This window comes from Alosa sapidissima, chromosome 11, assembly GCF_018492685.1.
Source record: "Alosa sapidissima isolate fAloSap1 chromosome 11, fAloSap1.pri, whole genome shotgun sequence".
Classification (NCBI taxonomy): domain Eukaryota; kingdom Metazoa; phylum Chordata; class Actinopteri; order Clupeiformes; family Clupeidae; genus Alosa; species Alosa sapidissima.
In genome coordinates, this window is record NC_055967.1 from 24,263,721 (window position 1) to 24,273,720 (window position 10,000).

The window sequence follows — 10,000 nt, forward strand, 5'->3', positions numbered from 1 at the left end:
AAGTGTTATTCCAAAGTGATCATGTTAAGAAAGTTATCACTCTAGTTACTCTCTGCTGAATATTAGTCACGTATCAAGCCAATTATCCAACCACCATTAATCAATAAAAGCTTCTGTTTTTTTTGTTGATGGACTTATTTAAATGGAAGGAGTGAAAAAGTTCATTGTATGGCATGTGTGTGTGTGTGTGTGTGTGTGTGTGTGTGTGTGTGTGTGTGTTACAGTGGTAAAGACCAGGTTACAGTCTCTGAGTCGGGGTAGTCAGGAGGACACCTACTCCGGAGTGAGCGACTGTGTCAGGTGCGTATGAGCCACATGTCACTTCCTGTTTGCAGTGAGTGTGTGAGTGAGTGGCTAAGTGTGTGTTCTATTCCACACACACACACACACACTCTCCTGGCTTGCCCTCGGTGGGCGTCTTCAGGGAGGTTTCCGGGCCCCGGCAGAGCCCTCGCTCTGACTCTGGGCTGTGAGTCAGCACCTCTGCTCCAGAAGATCTGTGTGTGTGTGTGTGTGTGCACTCTGGAAGAAAGGGGATATGCGTCTGGGGATTGGACTGCATATCTCGCCACTCCCAGATAGGATGCAACAAAGGAATGCTGCTAAAAGGAATGCTGCTAAAATGCTGACGATATGTGTGTGTGTGTGTGTGGTATATGTACTGTATATGCAATGTGTGTGTGTGTGTGTGTGTGTGTGATTGTGTCTGTATGACATATGTACGTATATGCAATGTGTGTGTGTATGGTATATGTATATAAGATGTGTGTGTGCATGGTATATGTATATGAGATGTGTGTGTGTGCTTGTGTGTGTGTATGGTATATGTATATAAGATGTGTGTGTGCTTGTGTGTGTGTATGGTATATGTATATGAGATGTGTGTGTGACTGATGCCTGGTGTCTGTGCCCACAGTAAGATCCTGCGTAACGAGGGTCCTGGCGCCTTCCTGAAGGGGGCGTACTGCCGCGCCCTGGTCATCGCACCGCTCTTCGGAATCGCACAGGTTGTCTACTTCCTGGGTGTTGGAGAAGCCATCCTCAGCTACCTGCCAAAGCGGGAAAAATAGCCAATCAGCTCCCTGCTACCAACCTATACTCCGCCCCCACCCCTCCACCTTCAATCGTCACTACCCATCATGCATTGCACCAGACCTCGGCTCCACATCATCTCATGACAGAAGCTTCTGATTGGTGCAGGGTCAAGATGTGAAGAGGACCATCCACTTTTGGAGTTTTTTTTTATGTGTTGATTAACTTTTAATTTGATTTTGTTTGTTTGTTTTTTGTCTTGTTTTGTTTGTTTGTTTATTTGGAGATGGACAGTGTTGTCTTAGCCAAGCTGCCTCTGGAGGCCATGTTGTCTCTGGCTTCCTGTTATAACTCAACTCAATGCCACAAATTGTTCTGATTGGCTGGACTGGTCCAGATCTGCTCCTTTATTGGCTGGAGAACCTTTATCCTGATTTGGCTGTAGACAAAGAAAGCTCCCTCTCTCTCTCTTTCCCTCTCTCTCTTTCTCTCTCTCTCTTCATCTCTCTCTCTCTCTCTCTCTCTCTACACGCATAATAAGTCAGCTGGATGAGAGTGAGTCTGCTAAAATGTCAGGCAAAGCAAAACAGCATCTCTTCCACTGAAAGCACCAGTCAGAGCCTCTCAAACACACATGCATGCGCACACACACACACACACACACACACACACCTGAGGGTGTTTGAAGCCTTCAGTGTGTCTGTCTGAATTTGACAGCTCATCACTCATGAGCAGAGCTGTGCTGGGTAGGGTTTGTAAAGGCCTTTACTGGTGTCTCCATCTCACCAGTCTATTTTGATCCTCTGGGGCTTCCGTACCAGTCTCCAGAATTTCACCCAGGCCTAGCCCTTCAGTGATTGGCTCTCTTAAATTTCACTCGTCACCCCTGTAGTCACTTCAACATGAACTGGCCTGTGGCTGCACTGAAGCCGTCGATACATTCCAAACTGGCGTTCTGTCCAAATGAGATTTTAATCGGGAAACAAATTGTCATGAATTTATGCATGTTTTTGGATGTTGTTGTTGTGTTAATGCCTGAGAAAGATACCCCATATCAGCTTGCCCGCACTGGCACAGACACACATAGCCAGATCCTTTCCATTGTTGAGGCACAAAGTTTGTGTGTGTGTGTGTCTGTGTGTGGACATGTGTGCCTTTATGTTTGTGTGTGTCTGTGTGTGTGTGTGTGTGTCTGTGACTAATGAGGGCCATCTGGAGTTGAATACTGCTCTGGCTTGTGTGTGTGTGTGTGTGTGTGTGTGTGTGTGTGTGTGTGTGCTCTGTGGAACCAGGCTGCCACATCACACACACTCTCCCTCTCAGATGTGGGGCCTGAGTTACAGACGCCCAGACGAGTGTGTGTGTGTGTTTGTGTGAGATGCTCTGAAGTCGGAGCGGCAGAAAGCACTAACAATGTAAACTTAGCATGAAGGAAATCATGACCAGATGATGCTACCGTGACCATAGCAACAGAATGAATGAATGAACCACAAAAATGAATTGATTGGTGATCAGTTAGTGCTGTCACTATGTTGATGCCTTTGGTGTTTGTTGGTTTGTGTTGTTTTGTTGTTTGGTTTGATTTGTTTTGACTTTGCTTCGAGCAAAAAGCTGCCGTGCTGCAACACGTCCAGTAGGTGTGTCTGGCGCAGGGCATTATGGGAGGCCTGCCATTGGTCGCCTTGCTCAGAGCTCAAGGTGACCTTGAAGGTGACTCTCGCATCATATCCTGTCACGTCTCCCCTGCCTGGCAACCACTGGGGCCCCGGGCATCAGCACGACCCACAATGCACCTGTGCTGAGCCTCTTTCTGGCACCAAACCCTCGGATGGGGAGAACCTGTTCAGTCATGTTCCTTACATGCTCTAAATATATATTAACATACATATATATCTATATATCTATATATTTGTATCTATTGTTTTGAATGTGTCTGTGTTGCGTGTGGTTCTCTATGATTCAGTATATTGTATATGCAGATGATATGAAATTCTATGTTGCTTCTGTTGATTTTGATGGATCTTATTTTTGATGTTTTATGTTTTTAAAAGCTTTTTTGCACACCTACCTCTCCCCCCTCTCCCCTTGTTGGAAGCTTCAGTTGACCTTTGGGAGCAGAAACACAGAGGACAGAAAGAGACGGAGGGAGAGCGTGTGTGTGAGGGATTATTGGTGTTCTGTTGAACCCGTGTACACAAACAACCTCACTAGCCCAAGAGGCTAACGTTTCAGCTCCTATTCCAAGTGCTTTAGCCTACACACCAGACTCATATATTGTGTCTGCTCGATGAAGCTATCTGATGCAAATCTGTTAGATATTAGCTTAGCTTAGCGCACACTGCTAACAAGCTCAGCACAAGTTGAGAGGGCAATAGTATACGGTATGTGGTCCAGGTTTGATGCCTGAGGGTGTGTAGATCAGTGTTAACGGTTAATCACCATTTGGTTCTGCTCGCTACTAAAGAGCTAGCCTAGCTAACTAAAAGCCAGCTCCCTCCACAGCTAACTGTGAGCACGCTCACCATCTGCGCTAGTCTGTGGGTGAAGATAGAGTAAGAGAGCACAGCTGAAAAGTTTGACCTTTCAACTTTGACCTCTGACCCCACTGCTTCCTGTGTCCTGTTGCAGCTGCATGGTTGGTGTCCACGACCCCTAACCCCTAACATTCCAGCGGTGAACTCATCTCATGTGCATATTTGTTTGATCGCTTGTTTGTTTGTTTGTTTGTGTATTTTGTGATCATGGCTTATGCTCCATCATTTCTTTTTGCGTACGTGTCATGATTTTTTTTTTCATCTTGTTGATTTTTCAGCTCTGTTGTGTTTTATAAAAGATTGCCGGTCTTGGAATGATTTTTGTTCTCTCAGCTGTGAACTTGAAAAGGCTGTGATGTGTACCTGATGTATCGTGTACCGAGTGTGTATGCAGTGGCTGTGTAAATATGTGTGTGTCTGAACATGTGTGTGTGAGATTGTGCCTAGTGTAGTGTGCTCTGTGAGTTTTTTTGTTTTTTGTTTATGTGATACTCATGGTGTTTGCAGGCTCTCTCCACACTCTTTCTCCTTTTATCCTCTCCTCCTCTCTTTGCTATCCCTGTCTTCCCTCCCTCTTTTGGGGATGGACAAATGGGGGGTGCTCTTAACACCAAAAACAATCTTTACAATCAGAGAAGGAGACATATATTTAATATATGTGTATGTATAGATATTTAATGAAGCACAAAGAATGGCCAGGCACAACTACACTCGCACACAGTGTATAAGCCCAGTGACGTTACACGCCGGTCCATCCACACAAAACAGGAAACGTAGATTAGGGTGTTTTAGGCTCCCAACTCCACAACTTTACGAAGTTTAGGATATCTACTTATTAAAGGACACTTTGGATCAAAGAATGTAACTTTGAGACTTATAAATATTATCACCTTGTGTACTAGATGTGAGCAATCCTTATTGTGTAGTTCAGTAGTTGTTAGGCAAAGACCTGGTAAACAGGCAAGTCTGTGTGACAGATACACTGACTAAGGAGGTGAACCAGCTTAACGTATATGCAATAAGACAACAGACTTTACCTACACACTACTGCACACACACACACACACACACACACACACTTTCACTCCACCTGATTCCTCCAAGAGGAACTGTGCAATCATGCACTTTACTCACAAGAACCACACACACACACACACATAGGCCCTTAAAAAAGAAAAGCCTTCTAAAAGAGGGAGCGGGTGTGGACTCACATGGATGCACATAGTCACAAATGTTTATGTGTGTGCGTGTGTGTGTGTCCAATGAAACTGAAGTACTACAATTGTCTGTAACTGTTTACCATGCGGCGAGTGGGCATGCGCACGGAGGCGTGTTGCATTCCATGCCACTCAGATTGTTGTTCAATAAAAATGAATTGACCGATCCAGCCTAGAGCGTTGACCTTTTTTTTTATTTTATATTTTTTGGTGCTTTTTATGCCTTTAATTCGATAGGACAGTGGAGAATGAGAGGAAGCAAGTGGGAGAGCGAGTCGGGGTGGGATCCGGAAAGGACCACGGGGCGGGAAACGAACTCGAGTCGCCGGCGTACTGTGCAGGTGCCACAGCCAGTTGTGCCATGGCTGTGGCCGAGTGTTGACCTTTTGACCTTCTGTTGACCACTGCAAAGCCAGACTAGATACCTGACCTGTCTGTGGAGCCGCTGGACTAGCAAGAGACAATTGAAGAGATGGTGGTGCCACAAGTTTTGAGCACCTTTTATGTCTGGTTTCTCTCACCAAATGAAATAATTGGAATCCATGCACTTGGAATCCACAATGAGGACAGACAGAAACAAAAAGTACAGATTTAATATGCATGGACTACTATTGTAAATGCCTAATCATGTATTGCTTTGTAGCTTTTTATTCCCCTTAGGTTTAGAGTCTTAATTAAGAAACTATTTTTGATCGCTTTTAATAATGACATTCTTTTATGACTTAATATTTTATCATCTTTCATCTTTAATATAAAGCCATAATATGTTACAAATTAAAGATACAACAATTCCATTAGACCATGTGTTTTTTATATAGCCTATGTCATGCAATAAGACTTTCCACTCCGGTGCGCCCGCGTGACGTCAACGCTCCCCCACTGTCACGAGGGAGAGTGGTATGCGCTTGCTCAAGGTCGTTCCGAGCGCATGCATTATTCTGGTTCGGCCACCGAGCGTCGTTGCAGTACCGCATGCTGCAGAGTCTGGATTGTCCGTGACGCTGTCTGCTGCCAACGTCATCCCCATGACGCTGGCGCCACCTGCCTCTGTGAAGTTTGTGAGCTCGAGGTGTGGTGCTAATTTCCACCGGAATGTCAATGATGCTCGCCGGGATTTATCGGCGCATCTGACGAAAGGCCGTGGGACAGTCAGCGTTCGTGTCCGCGAACATCTCCTCTGCCGGTGCGTGAGCCCACACTGAGCTCAGCTCACAGCAGGATGGTACGGAGCGCCGCGGTGAAGTGCAAGCTGCGCGACCTTGGTTATCCGCCATCCGCTCTTTATGTTTTATTCTTAGCAATGGGATCGTGGGCAACATAATACCAAACACATTCCAAATGTGTCTGGGGAGAAGCTGGAAACAGACCAGCTTATTTTTGGAGAGCTTTGTTTTGTTTCAGTAATAAACTTAATCTATCTGTTTACTGTAATCGAGAAGCAGTATTTAGGAAACTACTTGTAGAAATGTGAAGCATAAACGCATCCACACTCTCTCTCTCCATCTCTCTCTCTCTCTCTCTGTCACTGTCACACACACACACACACACAGACAGTCAGGAAAAAAGAGAGTTCTATTCCACACCCACCCACTCATACTCTCTCTCTCACACACACACACACACACACATATGCACATATACTCTCTCTTACACACACACACACACATGCTGACACTAAGACAGACAGAGAGTCTGTCTGTGGTTGTAGTAAGTAGGTTTCATCTTAGAATCAGGTTTCCTATTGAACGTGTGTGTCCATAAAGTCTCTCATTCACTCTCTCCCTCTCGAATTCTCTTACTCCATCTCTCTCTCTCTCTCCATCTCTCCCCTCTCTTTCTGTCCCTCTCTCTCGCTCACTCACTCTTGGCTGTTTATGCACATAACACCATCCTTAACCTTCAACAAGATACACATGTTGTCTATACCCATAGACTACAAAACACATACACACTGACACACACACACCACTCAGTATACAAGGTACACCTCTGGGCTGTGTGTAGGTTCATGAATATTTGTGAATAATTCCCTTTGAATGCCCTCTCTCTCTCTCTCTCTCAAGTTTGATTGGGTGATGTCATTGAGCGTCCTTGAGAGGAAGCTACACGCCGTCATGTAGTGTACTGAGAAGGGACACAATACACAATGAAGCCACTGCTATCAAATCTCACCTGTGTGTGTGTGTGTGAGAGAGAGAGAGAGAGTGTGTGTGTGAGTGTATGTTGAGGGGGGTCTACTTTTAGAGAAATGATCCAGATGTGTGATATAATTTGTGTGTGCATGCATGCGCGCGTGGATAAGTGTGTGTGTGCTCTAACATCCGTTGTGGTATTGTACTGTATCAATTCAAGGTTGCTTTATCAGCATGACTCTAGGTACAGTGTTAGCAAAACAGCATAAAAATTAGAACATTGACAGCAATAAGGGAAACACGTATCTTTCGCTTGTCCTACCTACAGTATATTGAGTGAGTATTCTTCCTAGCCTCTCTCCACTCTCTCCTGAAGCAGACCTCTTCCACTCAGTGACCTCCATAGATGACCCCTTTACACCTCAGGAGGGACCCTTATCTTCCTCACACTCTTCACTCACGCTCACCTGGAGGTGGAACAGCTGTGCCTGTCTGCTTCTGGAGCTGTTTTCTCCGAGCTTCTTTGGTGGTGTTGTCTGATTTCACACCCCTGGCACTCAGTAGTCCTCACACATTGGAGCAGATGCTGAGTTGTGGAGCCTCTAAGGGCCCGTCAGCTGGCTGTACGTGTGAAACTGCGTTGTTTGTGAGCGTTTGACCAACCACGCAGTTCAGCCCTGCAGCTGCTCGGACTTGAACCTGCAACTTGCAGCTCCTCCGATTGGGAGGCGAACATGCTAACGAGGGAGCTAAAACCCATGAGGGCTAGCATTTCTTATTAGCGTGGCTCTTAAGGAGCTAAAAACCCATGAGGGCTAGTATCTCTAATTAGCATGGCTCTTAAGGAGCTAAAAAGCCGATGAGGGCTAGCATCTCTTATAGTGATGGGACAACCGACTCTTATACGCAAGTCGGTTCAACCGGACGGTCGTTGGTTGGCCTACCGAGTTAATAGATTCGGTCACCGGTTCGCGCAACGGGGGGGGGGGGTTATATCGCGCGTTACTTCCCCCGCCATACCTCCAAGACATGTAGCCTCAAGCTGCAAATGTCATGCTCTCCATGTCTCTGAAATTAGCTGACATACACACTCATATTGACCTACACTAGACTCAAGTACTTGTTCAGTAGTCAGCTGTGCGCGGTCTCCTCGTGAGCCTACCAATAGCCTATTCACTTTCACTAACATTTAACTTAACTACCAAGATAACATAGCCTATGTCATATAATATTTCCCCCCTTTGTAATTTAGGATATGAATTTCAATGAACAATTCCAAGATGCACGAAACATAAAGGCTTTTGGGATCAGTTGATAACTCAACTGACCAAGAACCTAGACACCCGTTTGATTACTCATGCATTAGCACGGTTACGGTCTCTAACCTGTTGTACAGTCCTCGTGACAGCCTACCTACCAACAAACATCTCATTTAACATAACTACCAAGATAACATGACGTATTTGTATTTTATATCCATCGGTAATGTAGCCTATGAACCTCTATGTTGGCTACACAATCACCTAAGATGCACGAGAAATAAATAGGTTTCTGCGATCAGTTGATAACTCAAACTTGCGATAACACCCGTTTGATTAGACTCATACCCTCGGTTAAACGTTCCACATACTCGACGCACCCGACCGGTAGCGCGACAATGTGACGTCACAGAAGCGCCGTAACCATTTATACTCGCACGTCGTGGTCACGACACTAGTTGCAATATTCTCCTGAACGCTAACGCTAACTATGTTACACAGCAGAAGAAGCTGCATTAAGACACACTAGTAGCAGAGAATGTAAACGGGCTCTGCTACTATCTAGCCTCTGTGATGGTACTTCAGACTTTGGTTGCTACTATTCACAACTACCACCATCATTATCATCTAGTTTCCAAGGTGTGCGCACAGGTAGATAGATAGATGGATATATAGATAGATACTTTAGTCATCCTGAGGGAAATTTTAATAATTTAAACAGTTTAGGTAGCTGGCTAGCTAGCTAGCAGCTGGCTGAGTTTGTGTAATCAAAGATTGTTAAGGCGGAGCAAGATATTTCATCAGGAGCCACATCCTGGTCAAAATCCCCCTTTATGCAGAGCAGAGCCAGCGACTGCTCCATTGAAGTCTATGGGCATAGCTCAGAATTTCACCACATATGCTAAGGTCTTGGTTCTATAGAGTTAGGAATGTGAATTTCGTGCACGTTTTCATGATCCTCAAACTCTTCTGAACATTTCAGCAACATTTTGAACATTCCAGTCTGGAGAAAATCGACCTTATATCAGGTGTGTGTCGGTTATTTATGCCGCTGCTGTTGGCCGGTTGCAACGTACGCTCATCAATACGTCATCGACACGCCTCTTTATGCAGACAGGATTCGATCCCCATTTCGCGCCCATAGACATGAACTACGACGAAGTATCTTGCTCCGCCTTAACAATCTTTGGTGTAATTTCCTGAAGTGGAAAGAGATTTTGTTCAGGCCTTAATAGATATCCTTTGTTTGAAAATAAATAGTTTTTCCTCTTAATTCCATGTGTTGCAACACTCGCTGGTAACTTATCCAGCAAACTATTAAAAATTCACGACTGTAACAAAACACTGCAACTCTCGCTTGCCCTCGAACTAGTCCATCTTCCTGTTTCCGCTTTGTCGCGCTCGTCTGAAAAAAAATTAGTGGTGCGCTACCTCACGCTACCTGGCTAAAATCCTGGCGCGCCAGCAAGATCTACGTCATTTTGACGTCACGGTGTTGCGCTACCGGTCGGGTGTGTTGAGTATGTAGAAGCCCTTACGGTACCGATCCACTTGAACGACACTTCATTTTGTCGTGTCGCATTCCACTCTAGTCCTATGGGTGACGTCAAGCGACTTTAACGCGCCCGCAAAGCATTCCGGGAAGGCAGCGCTGCATTTGAAAATATGTCGCGCGTCAAAAAGCTGGGCGAAGCCCATCTTTATGCAAATGAATCCGTTGAACGCGAGGCGACTCTCCAATGAAAGGACGAGGTTGTAGGTCCTTTGTTCTACCACAGCGGTGCCTGTGAAACTTTGGTTCCAGCTTACAAGATAAATAATGTTTT

The 10,000-nt window shown here is 45.3% G+C and overlaps 1 protein-coding gene across 1 annotated transcript in view; it reads left to right on the plus strand.

The window, feature by feature from the left end:
- slc25a22a (solute carrier family 25 member 22a) overlaps positions 1–4,954 on the plus strand; it is a 35,942-nt gene extending 30,988 nt beyond the window's left edge. Inside the window, exons 10-11 of the mRNA XM_042109851.1 lie at positions 225–300; positions 917–4,954. Of these exons, the coding sequence (XP_041965785.1) occupies positions 225–300; positions 917–1,070 (230 nt within the window). The 3' untranslated portion in view covers positions 1,071–4,954. The remainder of the gene's footprint in view (positions 1–224; positions 301–916) is intronic.
- Positions 4,955–10,000: the final 5,046 nt, after the last annotated feature.